General features: G+C 48.2%; 3 protein-coding genes and 1 non-coding gene across 4 annotated transcripts; 3 read left to right on the top strand and 1 right to left on the bottom strand.

Annotated features, from left to right (window-relative positions):
- Window positions 1-37: 37 nt before the first annotated feature.
- Window positions 38-1,991, bottom strand: B0J16DRAFT_301447 (actin-like protein). Its single transcript, XM_046124591.1, has 4 exons — window positions 1,367-1,991; window positions 861-1,316; window positions 495-809; window positions 38-444 (listed from the first exon to the last, which is right to left on the bottom strand). Exons 1-4 carry the CDS (start codon window positions 1,673-1,675, stop codon window positions 382-384), a joined length of 1,143 nt encoding a protein of 380 aa, XP_045987652.1. The 5' UTR covers window positions 1,676-1,991; the 3' UTR covers window positions 38-381.
- Window positions 1,992-2,147: 156 nt separating this feature from the next.
- B0J16DRAFT_369827 (uncharacterized protein) lies at window positions 2,148-4,878 on the top strand. The gene is made up of 4 exons (XM_046130299.1): window positions 2,148-2,431; window positions 2,599-2,794; window positions 2,843-3,016; window positions 3,066-4,878. Exons 1-4 carry the CDS (start codon window positions 2,360-2,362, stop codon window positions 4,649-4,651), a joined length of 2,028 nt encoding a protein of 675 aa, XP_045987651.1. The 5' UTR covers window positions 2,148-2,359; the 3' UTR covers window positions 4,652-4,878.
- A 5,809-nt stretch (window positions 4,879-10,687) lies between these two features.
- On the top strand, window positions 10,688-12,459 carry B0J16DRAFT_84907 (uncharacterized protein). The gene has a single exon (XM_046134572.1). The coding sequence runs from the start codon at window positions 11,159-11,161 to the stop codon at window positions 12,083-12,085; it is 927 nt and encodes a 308-aa protein (XP_045987650.1). The 5' UTR covers window positions 10,688-11,158; the 3' UTR covers window positions 12,086-12,459.
- A 3,403-nt stretch (window positions 12,460-15,862) lies between these two features.
- B0J16DRAFT_t80 lies at window positions 15,863-15,957 on the top strand. Its single transcript has one exon. It is a non-coding gene; the product is annotated as a tRNA-Ile (tRNA).
- Window positions 15,958-17,510: the final 1,553 nt, after the last annotated feature.

The raw sequence follows: 17,510 nt of genomic DNA, 5'->3' as shown, positions 1-17,510 counted from the left end.
TCACTATTCCATCTACTTGTGATTTGAATACATGGCAGGATTCCTTGACAACTTCATTATAACTTCACAACTAGCAAAAACACAGCTTCAACGCATCAGGGTATCATTAGGCTTCCTCTATCTAGCAAAGGTTGTCTACACCAGTGTCACTATACGCCTGCACAGTACTAAAATCTTCCATTCCATGCAAAGGCTCATACATCGCTCCATCAACAGCTGCGGGACAAAGTGGGTTTGTTTGTGAGGGGTTGTGGGTATAATCGACATCACAAAGGTCATCTCGATCATAAAAGTCCAGACGAGAAACTTAGGTCAACGGATTATACATGACCTAGTCGGGTTCATCGTTTGGAGTACATCGTAGAGATGCGAATGGCAAGTTTATGTGAACTTGGTATGGATGACATCGGGGTTCTCATGCCAATCATCAACACTAACCCACATCTGCTCAAAGTTAGTATACTGACAAAGAGAATCACTGCGGCTTCACTGACCTTTCGGAAAGTACTCAATCCAGCCAAAATACTGCCTCCAATCCAGGTAGAGTACTTTCTCTCTGGGGGCGCAAAGATCTTGATGCGCATATCTTTGACAGCCAACTTTTGTAGTTCTGTCAGGAGACGGTCACCAAAGCCCTTTGTCAATGTGCTACCTCCAGAAAGCACAATATTGCTGTAGAGGGACTTTCGTAGGTCGAGATCTGTTCGGTTGATTGCATCCACGACAATCTGGTGTACACCAGGGTATTCGAGACCAATGATCTCAGGGTCAAAGAGAATCTCAGGTGCTCGGAAACGTTCCGCGCCAATCTTCAATATGTTAGTTGTGTCGCATACTGAATTGAGTTCATGGGGTCTCACCTTGAGTTTGTAACCGTCTGGGAGCACGTATTCGGCAAACTTGCTCTCGTTGGGCTTCACACCAACCCAGTCTCTCTCCTCTTTCCGGGGGTCATGAGCAACGTATGAAACGCTCTCCTTGATTAATCTCACTACCTCCTTCTCAGCACTCGTGTGGAAGACATATCCACTCTTCCGTAGCAGCGTCTGTAGGTACTCCGTTACGTCGCGGCCTGCTACATCGATTCGGCGAATACTGCTAGGCATGGCGAAACCTTCGTAGACTGGCACCGCATGGGAAACACCATCACCAGAGTCAAGGACAATACCGGTTGTTCGGCCGCTGGCGTATAGTGATAGAACAGCTTGAATAGATGTGTGCAGTGCGGGGACGTTGAACGTCTCGAAGAGAATCTGGGCGGCCGTGTCGCGATTGCTTCGTGGGTTCAGCGGGGGTTCTGTCAATAGAACCGGATGCTAAAAATATGTCAACACAGCTCATGAGCCGGTATATTCTCGTAACAAACCTCTTCACTAAGGGTCTTCAATCCCTCTCCGTAAACATACTCCCAAATCCTCTCCATGTCGTCCCAGTCGGTGACAATACCATGCTCGAGGGGATACCGAATCTTGAGCAATCCTCGCAACTCCGAAGCCGCCTTTTGTCCTATAAACACCTCACCCTCAAGGGCACCCGCGAGAACTCTCAAATGTTTTGGTCGACCAACCCAAGACGGGAAGAAGCACTTTGGTAGATCCTCGCCTGCGAAACCAGCTCGAATAGTGCCAGATCCATTGTCGAGGACTATAGGCGCATTGTGAAGGTTGTCGGCCATGTTTGTGTCGGTTTCAAATTCGTCTCCCAGATATCGTTCGTGTCGCTGCTGTCATATACCGTCCCAAGTTCTTTGTTCCTATCATATGGGTCCCAGCTTGGAGCTTCTGAAAGGCGGTACTTTAGAGCTCGAAGCTAATTACTGTCCCAACTTTTGGCGATTTAAACGGCAGGTCAGGAATCTCTCGATGCGTTTGCAGCTCGTCGAATCTATAAAGACGTCAAGGGAGTCGAGGAAATCGAAAGAGTCGAGAGGGGGAAAGGTAGTCGGTATCGTCAAAGGAAGGTCTTTGTTTGTTGTACCCCTGCTAACCAACCTAACAAAGCCGCGCCCGCCAATCCAATCTACCACCACCAACTTCAGGAGGCGCCCCGTGGCAGCTCCGTCACGTGAGGTCGAGGACCCCTTCACACCTGAGGCAAACACACTTTAAGTGATTCGCGTAACGTCGCGTCTCCTCAACCTTCGATCGCGTCAAAGACGTGAAATTACCCAGGCAACTCTAACCTCAGAAGAGCTTTCAGCGATACGACAAAGATCAAGGTGCAAAGTCCAATTTGATCTCACTGATACGATATTTTTTCCTTTGCGACTTCGTCATTGACCTGACATTTTCACATCCGGCGTCATTAATCTTTATTGCATCGCGCATGGTTCCAGAATTGCTTCATCTTAGCCGCCGAGATGGTCAAGGCCAATGCTAATGCAGCACCAGCTGCTACAGGACCTGGCGTTTACAGCGCAGTATACAGTGGAGTAAGTTTTCTCATGCATGTTCAGAACTCAATCCGATGGATTGATTGGCAGATCTCTCTTGCCATCCAGGCAAGAAGAAAGTCATGACATCGAATGGTGTCATGGGAACTTCCAGTCAACCTCTACTGCCGGGTTATTGGTACCAGTGCTGACATATATTGAATTAGATACCTGTGTACGAATTTCAATTCGGAGCTGAACTTAAGGAGCATGTCATGCGAAGGAGAGCCGACAACTGGATTAATGCGACACATATTCTGAAGGCTGCTGGTTTTGACAAACCAGCTCGAACCAGAATCCTTGAGCGAGATGTGCAAAAGGACGTCCACGAGAAGATTCAAGGTGGCTACGGAAAATATCAGGGTTTGTGATCTCTCCGGCCATGCAATTGCTTTTCTAACAGTTGTGCAGGTACTTGGATTCCTCTCGAAAGCGGACAAGCATTAGCAGAGCGGCACAGCGTTATCGACCGATTGCGACCCATCTTCGAATACACTCAAGGTGCAGAGAGTCCTCCTCCTGCTCCTAGACATGCCAGCAAGCCTAAAGGGCCAAAATCTCGTCCCCCACTACCGAAATGGAACAGTATGTCGAACTCAAACTCAAGTCAGGGGCTCAAGCTGATGAATTCTAGACCCCCCTCCTCCCCCTCCTGCTCCGGCGCCTGTAATTCAGGAAGATGGCGATACCCTGATGGGTGACGAAGATACCCCAGATAACCTCACAATTGCATCGGCATCGTACATGGCGGAAGACGAACGATTCGAAGTACCTCAAGCGCCAGGAACAGGCCGCAAGCGAAGAAGGGATGACAGCAACCTTCAAGATCTTACCGAACAACAACATGCCTTGTACGGCGACGAGCTTCTTGACTACTTCCTTCTGAGTAAGACGGACCAGCCAGCAGTCAAGCCCGATCCTCCGACAAACTTTCAACCCAACTGGCCAATCGATGCGGAAGATCATACAGCACTTCACTGGGCATCAGCAATGGGAGATTTGGATGTCGTCAAGCAGCTGAAGCGGTTCAATGCATCGTCTACTGTCAAGAACATACGAGGCGAAACACCGTTTATGCATTCTGTTAACTTCACAAATTGTTATGAGAAGCAGAGCTTTCCTATGGTGATGAAGGAGTTGTTCGAAACATTCGACGCTCGTGACAACATGGGTTGCACAGTGATCCACCATGCCGCTGTGATGAAGAATGGCAGAGTTTTTAACTCATCGTGCTCAAGGTACTATCTGGATAACATCTTGAATAAGTTACAAGAAACCCTGGAACCTAGCGCGTTCCAGCAATTACTGGATATCCAGGATAACGAGGGAAACACAGCACTGCATCTGGCGGCGCAACGGAACGCCAGGAAATGTATCCGAGCACTGCTAGGACGCAATGCTTCATCAGATATTGCGAACAATGAGGGCATAAGGGCAGAGGATTTGATCATGGATCTAAACGCTACTAAGAAGGACCGTGGACCACAAAGATCGTCGTCACCATTTGCCCCTGAGTCTCAAAGACATGCGTCATTTAAGGATGCGCTTATCGAGAAGGCAAACAGACAATCCCCAGTGGTTTTCCAGTCAGCAGCAGCAAACACAGTGCAGTCACGGATCTCACCCCTGATCATGGAAAAGTTCCAAGACCTAGCCAAGAGCTACGAGGACGAATTCCGTGAGAAGGATATAGCAGAGTCCGAGGCAAAACGGCTACTGTCAAACACCCAGCAGGAGCTTACTTCTGTCCGGCAAGGCATCACGGACGTTGAGGGTCAGCTCGAATCAGAAGAAGCTGCATCTAAGAACTCAACCGAAGCTAACCTGGCCAAACACCAAGTGTTGTCGCTCATCACACACCAGAACCGCTTACACGTTCAGCGGGCAGTGGACAGCGAACTAAGCCGTATCAATGGCGAAGGAGGTGGGCAGGAAGAGTCATATGACATGAGACTGCGCCTCGCGCGTGAGCTCAACTCGTTACTTGCGGAGCAGCGTAAGGCCGAGGCGGAATACGTCGAGGCGTTGAGTATGGTGGGCACGGGGGACAAGATTGAAAAGTACAAGAAGCTACTTAACAGGTGCCTTGACTCAAAGGAGGCTGAAAGCCTAGACACGAATCTTGACAGCCTCATTGAGATGATGGAGGAAGAGCGGGATGAGAACGGTATGGTTGGCGCTATGGAGCCCGAGCCAATGGAACTATCGGTTGGCATATAATTTAGATCATTGGCGGTCGACCGCCATTATTTCTTTCTTTTTTGTTTTGACGAAGATTTAGTTATATCCAATTCTGATGGAGGGCGTGTTAAGTTACGAGCTTTACCGATGTTGTATGCTAGGGCGGTGGTTTGGCTAGATTATGTTTCTACGTTGGAAGGGCGCTGGGTGTATGCAATAGATTAAACGCAAGCAAGGTACCTATGAAATATACTCACTCTTGGACTCAAAACTAGTGTCTTCCCCAGATTGTCGGTCAGTGAAACGGGACACCAAGGACCAGGTCAACTCTGGTCGAGGCTCAAAACATGTCACTATTACGAGCACTGCCGAGACTAGCTCAAACGCCAAGGTCTACGATGAAGAGAACAACCCATGTTGTCGGGACCGAGGCAGAGTTGAGACAGACTTTCAAGCACCATGTCAGCCAGCCGCACGCAGATGTGCCTTACTGAACTTGACAGAACTCCACCAGCCATAACGATATTGCGGCTGAAACTAATGCCTAGTTGCGGCAATTCGTCTGTGTCACTGCTCAAAGAGGCTTGGTCATGTGCAAGCCATATGTTCCTAGTCGGCCGAAAACTTGGACAGCCGGAGAAAACTTCCTCGAATCAGTGTTGAGCTTGTAGCAATAATTTGGAAATAGGTCGAAGTAGAGCCGCCCGCAGGCAATATTGAATCCAAGCTTTAAGCTTAGTGGGTGGGGAGGTTAGAAGTTCATCTGTGAGTGACATTATTGTCGATTGCAGTATCTATATTCGATGATCATGACGTCTCATGCCAGCGAAACGAGCGTTTATTGCGGAATGAGAAAAAATACAAAGTCGATACATGGTCAAAGGTCGGGTACGGAGTCCGTTGGGTCCGTTCAGGCTGTAAAGAGATCCGAGAGCATCCAGGGATTACTTCAAGTCGGGGATTTACTGGACTTGAAAGTCATTACATCTCCTCACATGTAAACGGTGGGCCATGCATTAAGACGGCCGCGCTCCGGCATTCCTAGTTCGCTTGTCAATTGTAGGATTTATGTTGTTCGCTAGCTTTCCGGTTGAATCCTCCTGTCAGAACTGTTGGCAGCAAGGAACAAGGATCTTAGATCAACTCAAATTCCTTTTCAAAGGATCTGGCTACTGTAGCTGACCGCATGAGCCTCAATCATGTGAGAATGGGTTTTCGTCTTGTAAGCCATGATTTCGCCAAGAAGCCTTCCATCTCACCATAAGGAATGCTCGGAGTAAGCATGAAGATCGGGCGTGAAACCTTGGGGAGGTTGACAAGAGAACTTTTGTTGCTCTGCCAAGGGGCGGTTAGATCCCCGTTGAGATCGGGCGTTAAGATAAACCAGCCGCCTCTGAGTAGTACCCTTGTGGAGAAGTCATCCAACATCGCAAGACCATGGCTGGCTATGGATGGCTCGGAAGTCAATGCATGCGCACTTTCTTGAATTGGAAACGAGTGCGAAAAATGACCTCGCAATGGTGGCAAGAAGCGTCGTGTACAAGGCCGAGCGAACCGTTGATGCCGAGTTTAATCATTGTAAATTTTCTTCTGTATTGCCAGTCAGCCGCGTATAAGTCATGGCCTTGTCAGCAAGTCCACGTTGACACGAGGCTGGAGGCGGTTTTACCGCCCCTCAACAAGGCAGTTCCGTGGGAAAACGGTGGATGCGAATCGCCCAAGAACAAGGAAGTATAATACTACGCTATATTATACCCCTGATGACCGTTCTGATTTGAAGAGAGTCCTAGATCAGTTCTGTAAACCCTGTTAGGAGCCTTCTCTATCCGTAGCTTGTTCTCCGTCTTTGCGAACAACTGGCTGGGTTCCGATGTAACCTTTGACAAGGATAAAGGTAAGAAATGGTGGGGACTCGCTCGTAAGGCTGAACAGGGTGCTATTTCGAGCACTGACAAACGAAATGGCTAGTCCGTGTTAGTCCTAAACGAACAGGGGCAGAATGGCGGAGTTTGCAGCATGTCAAAACTTCAGGAGGATCTACGGAATATAGAATTCGGCCAAACCAAGTTATCAACGCGCTATTTCTCGTAAAGGCATTTGCCGAGACCAGGGTTGAACGAGAAGCACACTGATCGGTTGGATCTCACTCACAATAGACGTCTTGAGATGCGGGCGTAAACTGCATATCAGTGAGATGTGGCAATACTGTAATGTCAGGAACAGGACGAATGCGACCAACGACTTCCCTAGTATCCGAGGTGTAGAAGACCTATGTGCAGATTCGAGGAAACAAGAAGGCTGCATTGTTGCATCGTACTCGTTGACCCATGTCCGATGGCCCGCGATAGGTTTTGGATTAAGAAAGAGTCGAAAGCGCGAAAAAGCACCCCCGGCTACTGCCCGGCCGATACAATGCACCAATGAAGTCGCTGATGAATGCGCATATGAAGATCGTTACTTGTTGCGTGCTCTGGCCAAGAAAGCAGGATGCCATCTAAAGCGTCCTTTGTGAGCTGAAACTCCGACTCGAGTTAGAAAGTCCACAGGCAGGTGGGTAACAGAATGATCGACTCTTGAGGCTTAGGCTGGCATAATAAAGTAACCTAAATGCCTGTCTAAGCTGGCATAAAGTGACTAGGTTATTTCGTCACTTGTGCTTGGGGGTCAACTCTTCTGATACCCTGAGGACAGGCACAAAAGGCCTTCGCTTTTGGGGGGGCCGAGTTGCTAATTATCCTGTTGCTGTGGATCCTCTGGTGACATCGCACACCTCAGCGTTGCGTTGACCCTCAGAGGCTTTTTTTTTTCCCTGATGCATTGAGTTTCCGAGACAAAGATTGCGTTGCATGAGGCGCAGCACTACACCCATCACCAGCCGAAGTGACGCCCGTCTGCCTTCTAGAAGGTAAATAGCCTTGACAGTTGGCGCACAACTTATTTTGCTACAAGGGGTTTGCAGGACCACAACCCATGACGGGCTGGTGCTTAGTATGGTTATCCGAAATCTAGCGGACATTGTCTTGACATAGTTCAGATCAATACGGACGATGAACCCGCAGTTTCTCTGATGGCAACTTCATTTCCGTCTTGGTTTTTTTAAAGCCCAGACCACATCGTGTTTGTAGTCGGTCCAGCTGGACAAGGTTACCGCCGACGCTGATCGTCGGTCTGTGATTCGCTACCGGAACGCTGGAGAAGCCAGCAGGGGAAAGGCGAGACATTGGACTTCTGGACTTGTAGGGTTTGGGCCCAGACTCGACTCGGCGGCATGTCGCAGTTACGTTGACCTGAACCACGCGTATTGGTGGCAGATTGGATCTGAAGAGCTAGGAGATGCTATGATCCAATATTAGCAGTTACTCTGATATAGCCCGTCTGAAAGATTGAGTTTAGCCAAATCAAGGAAGGGAGCCAACCACAGATTTGACAAAAGTGCATGGCGATATCATTGTTGCGTGAGTATTGCAAAGGTCGTAGTCAGATACGTAGAGATGCACAATCTGTGTTGTTATTCTATGCATCATGCAATATAATGTCATGCCGAGTAATATTTCGCTGTTCTTTCAAGATCTGAGTGGCCTCGAACTGCAAGTACGATGTGGATGTGCATGTCAAGTTTGGCGCCCCTTGCAAGCCCAATACCCAACATGGGAAGGCGCCCCCTCTCTTTCCCTTCATGTACCCAATCACGTGTCTTGGAAAGTCCAGTTTCAGCTGCGTATGTTCTTTCCAGTGTCACAATCCAGACGATCACCAACAATATCGGCTGAATGTTAATAATCATTATTCAAAAGGTCAACTTTTTTTACTCCGGAACGAGATTCTCCAGCATCAATGACATGCCATTCCATGCCGCCGCATCCCGGCCCGTGTCGCATCCTGCGGTAGGCATCAATATTCGTACGGCTTCTACTGCTTACCTGTGCATCCACCGACACGCCCGCGATACAGTCTTTCTTTCGATAGCAAGCATCATTGAGTGAACCAGGATCATATCAATAGAACGCCAAGGCGAACCCCTCCAACTGAGAAAGCCACCCGCCAAATGACGCAGATTTTCAGAGTTTCTCGAGCACTTTTCCCAGACCTAGTGAAAGTCAAGGAATCTGAGTCGCATACTGAATTACAAAAGTTCATGGCAAGGAGAGTGGCCACTGTGGCACTCCCACATACACCATACAGTTCAAATTTTCACAATGAACACAAGTTGAAATAACATTCTGCCCCGCCTTTGACGTTCTTGTGATGCATTCGCAAGGCTCTGGCTGGCTACAGTTCCAGATACGCAAGTCAGGCTTGTGTCTCCCTTGGAACAATTTTGGCTTGTAAGCGCCCGATACTGACTTACTGAGTAGGGCGCTGTGGAACAAGCCAGGAGGCTCCATAATCCCCAAGACCGTTACAACTTGACGGGTGTTATAGTGCTTGTCGTAAGGTTGCACTCGAGCGACTTATGCAGGGACATAGTCGACGCCATTACACGTTGTTTCCGGAAATGCAGCACACCGCTCTGCTCGGCAATACAGATCCGCAGGCCTATTTTAAAAACTTTATCTCAGTGTCAGCGACTTTGTCGATCACTGCGGCGGTGCAGCTTAGACAAGACCGATCTTTGTTGCCTTAGATCTTCAGAAAAACGGTTCGATACATGCAGAAGCATTCATTCTCTGCAGAGGCGTGAGGCTTGCCCAATACCCATGTCATTAACGTAGCCTTGTCTAACCCAAAGGGCTGCACGCTCGACGTCGTCCCATCGTGCTTGACCAATGATGTCTGAGATTAGCCCTTGTCTGGAACAAGCTCGAGACAAGGGTCCGTCTCTGGCCCATGGCGTCGCAGCGAGTAGGGCTCACCTCAGCTGAAATGTTCACTCTAGTCCATTTTCTGGCGTCACTTTTTCGCCAACCCGACCAGAATTAGGCTTGGTCTAATGGAAATAATCTGCAGGGCCCGGGCCCTGGAGGCTCGAGACAGATTGCAGTTCGATCGCGGGGCATCATGGTCCAGGGACGCCCGACTTGACCAAGCGACTTTTGTGCCTCTGACGCCTTCGTTGGAAATCGAGGGCTGAAAACAGGGATGCCAATCTTGTCCAGACTCCAACAAACGGCTCTTGTAGCACGCCGAGGGGGGTACGGTGCGACCTTCAAATTATTCGCTTTATCTCTATTCGATGATTCCATGGCAACTGCAACGTGGGCTTTGGTGACTCGAGCACACGATTCATCGAGTTCCCTTGTACAACTTTCTTGAGACGATCCAGTCCAGCTCAGCTTGCAGTGTCACTGCAATCTCATGCCTTTCTCTAGGATCTCACTCCCTGTTACTGAATCATGCTCTGGAACACAATCAGTTCTCAATTCAATGTCATTGCATCGAGTAATCAACAAACACCCTCTCATACTGGTTACTCTTGGCGAGAGTTCATCAGTGATGACTGCTCAAAGAGCCCAGGCTACCCTGACCGAAGCTATACCTCTTCTTCGACCTTGTCAAATCTTAGCATCACTCTAGAACCCAAGACTCCACTTGCAACAGCCACCCCTACAAGTCAAACGTCGTCAAATGTCGTACCCACGTCCCGGGGCCGAAGCCACAGCTAGTCTTGATTAGTAGTCCTTTTGGAAGAGGCTGTCTGAAGGATTCTTTCCGCTCCTTTGCAGAGGGAATCCATGCCCACTTTCTTATTATCCCTAGCCCAGACTCCTCAAAGTAGGGTGTCGCTGAAAGGGTGTCGCACTATCCTTCAGTACTTGGGCCGATTGTCATCAAGTGATGTGCTTAGTTTGGCTTGATGCTTTGATCATCTTTGGCCGCTTCCATCCCATCAGTTCATGAGCAACTGTCATATAAGACTCTGTGTCCCCGGCCAAACAACTTATTCATATAGAAGTATTGCATTCGAATTCTGTTCATTTCGTTTATCTTATACGCGTCACCAATAACAAGCCTCAACTTGCACTTTATCTGCTCTGCCACGATTCGAGTACTACATTGGCGACCCAAGATAGCTCGCTCTGCCTGCCTTTTTCGTATTATTAGAAGATCACAAGACTCTTCTGATGTAAGTCGGCTCTACCGGCTCCAGTGAATATTTCGCACGAGACTTGTGGTGGACAACCCTTCGCGATCTGCATATCGACAAGATCATCTATCAGCCAGCTATCTGATACAAGCCACCACCAAAACGTCTTAAGGCGCACAAAGCTTACTCACGAGTCGCTTGTCATCAAACGAAACTCGTTTCGTCTTACTGAGCAAGCGCCCTTAACCGCGGTGTTTGGAAGAACAGTCTTGAGTCAATCGAGTCCGAGGCCACCAAACAACCCTGTCTGTTAGCCCAGCCCGGCCTTCTTGTCGACACTGTTTGACTCCGCCCTACCAAACCAGACGAGGATTGTCAACGCAACTGGCAAGCATCCCTCCGAAAGTCACCGTCTGACCGCAGAAGTAGAGTGACCTTGAGGGTCCCCGCCAAGTCACTGACGGCGCCAAAATTAAGTTTCCGCGAACATATCAATCAATCACTAACTTAAACGGCGCACCATGCCCGTTCCTAATCAAGGTGTAACACAACTTACACCTGACACCACCTCGACGACATCTCCTACCAGCAACTACTTGAAGTCGTCGGCTCCCTCCTTCCAGACTCTTCAAGCTGGCCTCGCAATTTTTGCTGTTGTTGTAATCGCTCGATTTTGCGTTCTACGGCTGTACCTATGGTTGCGACATATGCGCGGCTTGGACCAACACACCCACCCTGCTAGATCTACTATCTCATCTTTCTCGCAGCCTCGACTATTGCAGTCGCGACCTATCTGGACAATGAATGAGAAGGACATCATGCCGTCTGCGCATCAGGAGGAAATAGATGTGGAAAGTGGCTTACAGGTCAGCACTGTGGAGAAGAAATTGGCCATCAGCCCCAACTGGCAAAGTATGGACAATGCCATGTCCAAACACATTATATCGCGACCACCTCCAGCACCACCTCTGACGCCCCCGGAGCTGAGTACTGCTGTCTTTACCTTTGAAGACCGTCCCCGACCAGGAGATGATAGTTTCATACGTCAACCAAACCCTGATTACATGTCTTCAACAGCCAACGAAGTACTTCCTCCCAGCTCAGGAGCAGCCTCAGTCACTCGCCGGCGATCATACAACAAGACTCTGCCCATTGGAGTTCCCATTCCTCAGTCTTCGCAAGGCATATCAGATGCTGCTGATCTTACATTCTCGCCCAGCTCCTACCCACCTACAAGCCCGTTGCTACCACCAGCCCCACCCAATGCAGGAACAGCGGAGATCGGCGTCCAGGGAGAGATTATTGGTGTTCTGGATTCCGAAGGGGCCGGCTGGACAAGACATACGCGTGTCTACGGCGGCGGAGTCTGCCTTGCCTGTGCGGCCTCCGGCGGGAACCACGGCGGCGGTTTCTATGGGGCAACAGTTCGACCCGAGGAAATGCGATGACGGGTGCAAGTTTCGGAACGACCATGGTGTGCTACTTACTGTCAGTTAACTCACCTGACCGGATTTGATTGGCATCTATGGTCGGGCATAGGAATCCATGTGTAACGACCGTTTACGACTTCATGTTAGAGGTGGATGTGGTGCAACAACCGCGCTTCTGGGCAAAATTTTCTCGTCTTACTTTAACGGCATGTGGGCCTTCAGGTTTTGGAGGCAGTGCATTATCTCATTGTGTTTGTTTTTCTGGGTTGGCTTTCTGTTTTTTGCAGTACATTGTGCTCCTCAAGGAGTTGTCTACTTTTGTTCGCTTAGGTCAAGGCATAACGTCTGTGTTCCCTCAATTTTTCTTGTTGATATCTAGATTTTGGCCTATGATGGTATTATGACCAACTTTCTCACTATATCTGTATCTACCCTGTTACGTTTCACAATTCAGTATAATTCTCGCTCGTCAAGTATAATACTTTGACAGCAAGTCTGAGCCCCACATTGATTCGCTCGGTGCATTCTTACATACATAGTAATATCTGTTTCTCAACGACCAACAATCACCACACGACTTCCTTCCAATCGGACTATATTGGTCACATCACTTACATGTTTCGATTACATGTAATCTTTAATCCACCTCAGGTTATCACGAGTTTCTAGTCATGAAGCTCTCATCACTCAGCTCTCGTCAGCCTTACAGAGGAGCCAGGTAAAGCCCATACCTTGCAAGTGCTTATCGTAGGACTAAGCCTCGGACATGATACAAGAAAGATGCCCAAAGTCCGACGCACTCTCCACATTCAGAAAGAATCCTGGAGATCCTCCAAAGCCTGAAATGCAAAATGAAGTTTACACAACAATGCAGAGGGGGGTCGAACCCGAGCTCGCGCGTCATCAGGCCTATGCAGGTCTAGAGACCTACAGGTCAACCAACGACTTATACATCCTTTACCGAATCTAGACGATTAGCCGTACACATGCTTACCAGCCTCCATGATCGGCGATGTGAGCCAAGTTCTCTTGGCCCTATGATACTCCGCATCCAAGGGTCAAGCACAGGGCTGGTCAACTTGCCTTTCTTGAGCAGGACAGTGGGAACGAAATTTAAAGATCTTACGTGAGAATTTGTGCGGTGAGCGGGTGATCACGGAGAGGGGAAAGAAGAGCATGTGCTCATGATGAGTAAAGTGTAGGGCTGATAGTGGATGTTGAAACGGCGTGAGTTGTCATGCGTGACTAGGTAGGAACAGGAAATAAGGATCGGACAAAACACTTGAGATCCTAGCCCGTGAGGAGATAACAAGGCAGGCCATGGTTGTTTATGCAGTTCTGGAAAAGAAGCATAACGGGCCGCATTATACTCGACCCCAAAGGGACTTTGGTTCAATATATGCATGACGTGTTTCATGCGTTCCATGCATTCCTGAAATTCAGTGTGTAAAACAATATCATGGCTTTCTGCAGTCGAAGATGGCTTCAAGAAGGTTTTTCGAAAGATGATGCCTTTTTGAGACACATCTAATTCATAGTCTGCCCGATTCAACAGATTTAATGGGACGATTACCATTGGTAGAGCTTTGTCACAACCAATACCACCTGAAGAGTTTGTATAGATATCTGCAGGATGCATGTCACTTGCAGTTTGCATGCCACATACCTGCTTTACTCTTATTTCCTTGATTACAAATAGGTCTTTATTGGTTTAGTGTCTTCTGGAAGTATGTGTGGTGTGTTGTATTGCGTTGAGGCCATTGATTTTTGGGTTTGATGTTGCATTGCTAGGGCTGGGGAGGTTGAGATGTGACTTCATCAGGAGTTATGTCAAACCACGTGGGGATGAACAGGTACAAAGGATTGATGGACAGGTACATCGGTGGAATTATCGGGTATAGTGCCTCATCCTTAGTACTCCATACGCTGTCAGGTCTGTGGCTCTTAACCGTCTACAATACGTTTAGAGCCACCCGGGAGATGGTGCTCATTACGTGGGCCATCATAGGGGTCTTGATGCGGTTTAATACCATGAACCTGCAATAAAGAACCAGTCTCTTTGGCAGAACAGGCAGTAACCGGAAAGCCCATCAATGGGTGCTTTGTATGAGCCTCACTGGGTTCATAACTCCAGATGTTGAAGTTATACCATGACTGACGGTTCTATTCGCCGAGTGGAGTGAAGCAAACAGAACTGGATACTCTCGCTGTCTCATACAGCGAATGTTTAGATCTCAGGTGCACCTTCGGATGATGACTGTACAATCTTCGTGCTTGCGAGCTTCCAGATCGTTCGGGCATCATATTCGAGGTGTCTATAACATAGAGGAGTCCCAGATCACTGATGGACGTGGTTGTTGGTGCCTCCTTGGCCTAGTGCTACCTATTTGTTGAAGGACAAGAGGACTTTTGTCACCAGGTTCTTGTTCAGCGGCTAGTTGATATTCAATCCTGCAATCACGATTGTACTACATGTTGCTTTTTAGGAGTCCCGGAGTTATCTACCATAGTCTCGCCGTGTGGCTCTAGGTTCGATGGTATGACTGAGCTCGAGGTCACGGACTTGATATCTCACCAACGATGAAATATGACCGATGCTGGTAACAATTTTTGAAGGACAGAAGCAGCATTTACACATATTGTGTATCCAATTGGTCTTTCGGGCATACTTCAGATCATCTTGTTTCGCCATGGGGTGATCTTTGCGTCCGTCGTCGTTTCCTGCAACTCGAGAGACAGGCAAGACCGGATAACACATGAAGTGAACAACTTGAATACCCCGAGGCTGCATATCAAGGGCTTCTTCTGGCAGCGTTGGTCACACCCTAACCTTACTCTCCCATGTAGGAATACCTTGTCATCATATCCTCCGCTTGTGTTGAGGGCATTCCTACTAAGTCTGGCATCTTTACGCAGGGATTTGAGTTGAGAAGGTATTCGATAGCTCGGGAAAACAGTTTCTCGTGTCTCAGGATGCTTTCTTCGAGAGTATGCTAGGCTGCTGTCTTGAAGTTGAGGCTTGTTGATGTGTCGTTCGAGATCCTGTTAGTGCCGACAAAATTGGTGAGCTATACATGCCTAGCTTCTGTTGCCGAGCGGATAGTCAACTTACAAATTTGATATTGAATCCGACCGACTTTGAAAGTTTTTTCCTAGGTCCCGATACTTACGTTCTAGACTTAGACTATCGTCTGATAGGCTTGAGGTTGGCTTCCATCAACGACTTAACTGGCTATAGCTGGACTCAAAGTGATAAAGCTAACATTTTCGGTGAAAGGGACCTTCCGAGAACGTCTCAGATTATAGTTAAGAGCTAAGCAGGTCTCGATCCATTACATCGTGTTTGACTGGAGTGACGTCTGGTGTTTCGTCACTATATGATAGTTGCGACCATGACTCGTCCCATTCCAGCAGAACCGACAGTCTGGTCAAAGATTTGTCAAACCGTCCGGCGCAAACTCTAAACAATCACGGATGCAATGCCGTTATATGGAACTTCTACTAGCGTTGTACATCATTGCCAGTGCTGTTCATGTTTGGTTTCATGTCTATCTTCCACAAGGTTTGCCGCAACTGTGACCTCGGAGAGGCAGTGTAGTCCGAATCACAAACTCACGCTTTGATCCCGCTTCAGAATATTTCTTCTCAAGTACCACGGACAAATTACGGTCAGAAACAGACGAGATGGATATCTATGGTCCCATCAAGAGTTTCAGGTTTCGCCTATTCACAGCAACCGAACTGAGCCTCCTTCTTGGAGCCCTTCCGGTGTCCGCTGAGTCATCGAATCAGTTGGCTTCCGTAGCTCAGTTGGTTAGAGCGTCGTACTAATACTTCAATCCGAGTATCCGGTGATGCGAAGGTCTCAGGTTCAAGCCCTGGCGGGAGCAATCCCAGTGCCTTCTGGTTCGTATTTTTGCTGTTCGATAAAAATAGCTTTCGAGTTGGTGATGAGTAACTTTTTGGCGGACGGTTGAGATATGAACGTGGGGTTGTGAAGAACTCTGGTGCTGGTCTGGCAACTCTCCACAAGCTATATCCTGCCACAAGATGAAAGCAGACAGAAACACCGAGTTGGATAACTTAGATTCTATTTGCACCGAAAACTCACAGGCTAGACATGTCGTTGACGACAATAGCCTGTGTGTGATGTTTCCGACCTGATCAGCCGCATGGATATAGGGTAACTTCAATGAAACCAACTCAAGCGCACAACACGGCAATAACACAAACATCCAGTTCAGTAATTAACAGCTTGGAAATATTCCTAGGTACTCTGTAGTTCAATGATCAAAGTCGCTTGTTTATTGACAAGCTTGTCGCCATCTCATTCACGACTCGGGGTTAACCGCGCTGGCGGCTGCAAGTCTAAGACAAGCGAATCACAAGACCAAATCTAGACAGTTTGGTTGCACGCAGCTCGCATAGCGCTAATAAACAGTAGCAAACAGAACTCTTTCATAAGCGCCGTGCAATTATGATGATGGTTGCGAATATGCAAGCGACCGCACAGTGGTATTGTCACCTTTTGCGGCGCGTAAGAGGCGGCTGATAAGTCATGATATTGGTTGCGTTAGACGCGGGAAAGTCTTCACCGCAAGAGGTCCGAGAGCCAAGCTTGTAGGTTTCAGGGTATGCACCACTAAGGAGTAGACACAAGATCTACAGAGACAAGTATACTGTGTCTATTGAACTTATGTGCCACAAAGAGACATTCAAGGACCAACACTCCATTCACATTCCATTGACGAGAGCTTCCTTATGCTTCCCGTGCTCGCCAAGTAAAACGAGGGGGACCTAAGACATGTCTCTGATATTAAAACACAGCTAGTGTCACGCTCCGGAGCGGGTAACTTATAATAAGCCCAAGCTTAGTGCACTCTTTGGGTCTTGCTCGTGTCTAAGATGAGACGAACATGACGGGTTATTAATTAGGGTAACAGAGAATAATTAGGTAGAGTTTATTTTTCTTTGTGCGTGGTCGCATGCATGTACCTGCGTTTAATGTACGGTTGCAGGACAGGATGACCCTCGCTTGTTCGACGTGTACCTCACTTGATTTGGTGGCTACGGTAGCTCTACTACTACCTACAGTAGTGTTTCGTTTCTTAGACTGCGATAATGACAAGGGTCCAGTCCAGGTCCAGAGATCAAAGCTCATCTCATTCCAAAAAGCTACGCCACGTCTTTCTTCAATCTAGACAAGCTGCAGTAGTGAGGAAAAAATAATGGAGAATAAATAAGCCACCGAATTAAAGAACACGTACTTCACTCGTCTGTTGAAGATGATTTCTAATTTGATCTATTCTAGGCAGTTAGATAATAAAGACCGAGGAAGGGAAGCGCGTCACTTTCTTTTCGGCACGTGTCGCGTTGCGTTAGCCAGACAAGGCAAGGGTCTTCATACTCCCAGTCTTGATAATCGGGCAGGGCAAGGAAAAAC

This window comes from Fusarium flagelliforme (assembly GCF_020744385.1).
Source record: "Fusarium flagelliforme strain FIESC 12 MPI-CAGE-AA-0113 chromosome Unknown B0J16scaffold_2, whole genome shotgun sequence".
NCBI classification, from domain to species: domain Eukaryota; kingdom Fungi; phylum Ascomycota; class Sordariomycetes; order Hypocreales; family Nectriaceae; genus Fusarium; species Fusarium flagelliforme.
This window is presented reverse-complemented; position numbering and strand designations above follow the sequence as displayed.

Bases quoted from the DNA above. Each gene is read 5' to 3' on its own strand.
- B0J16DRAFT_301447 (XM_046124591.1), bottom strand. From the start codon at position 1,675: ATGGCCGACAACCTTCACAATGCGCCTATAGTCCTCGACAATGGATCT. The intron at 1,317-1,366 runs GTTTGTTACGAG...ACATATTTTTAG, and splicing joins TGAAGACCCTTAGTGAAGAG to CATCCGGTTCTATTGACAGA. The intron at 445-494 runs GTCAGTGAAGCC...AACTTTGAGCAG, and splicing joins GATTGAGTACTTTCCGAAAG to ATGTGGGTTAGTGTTGATGA.
- B0J16DRAFT_369827 (XM_046130299.1), top strand. From the start codon at position 2,360: ATGGTCAAGGCCAATGCTAATGCAGCACCAGCTGCTACAGGACCTGGC. The intron at 2,432-2,598 runs GTAAGTTTTCTC...ATATTGAATTAG, and splicing joins ACAGCGCAGTATACAGTGGA to ATACCTGTGTACGAATTTCA. The intron at 3,017-3,065 runs GTATGTCGAACT...GATGAATTCTAG, and splicing joins CCCACTACCGAAATGGAACA to ACCCCCCTCCTCCCCCTCCT.
- B0J16DRAFT_84907 (XM_046134572.1), top strand. From the start codon at position 11,159: ATGCCCGTTCCTAATCAAGGTGTAACACAACTTACACCTGACACCACC.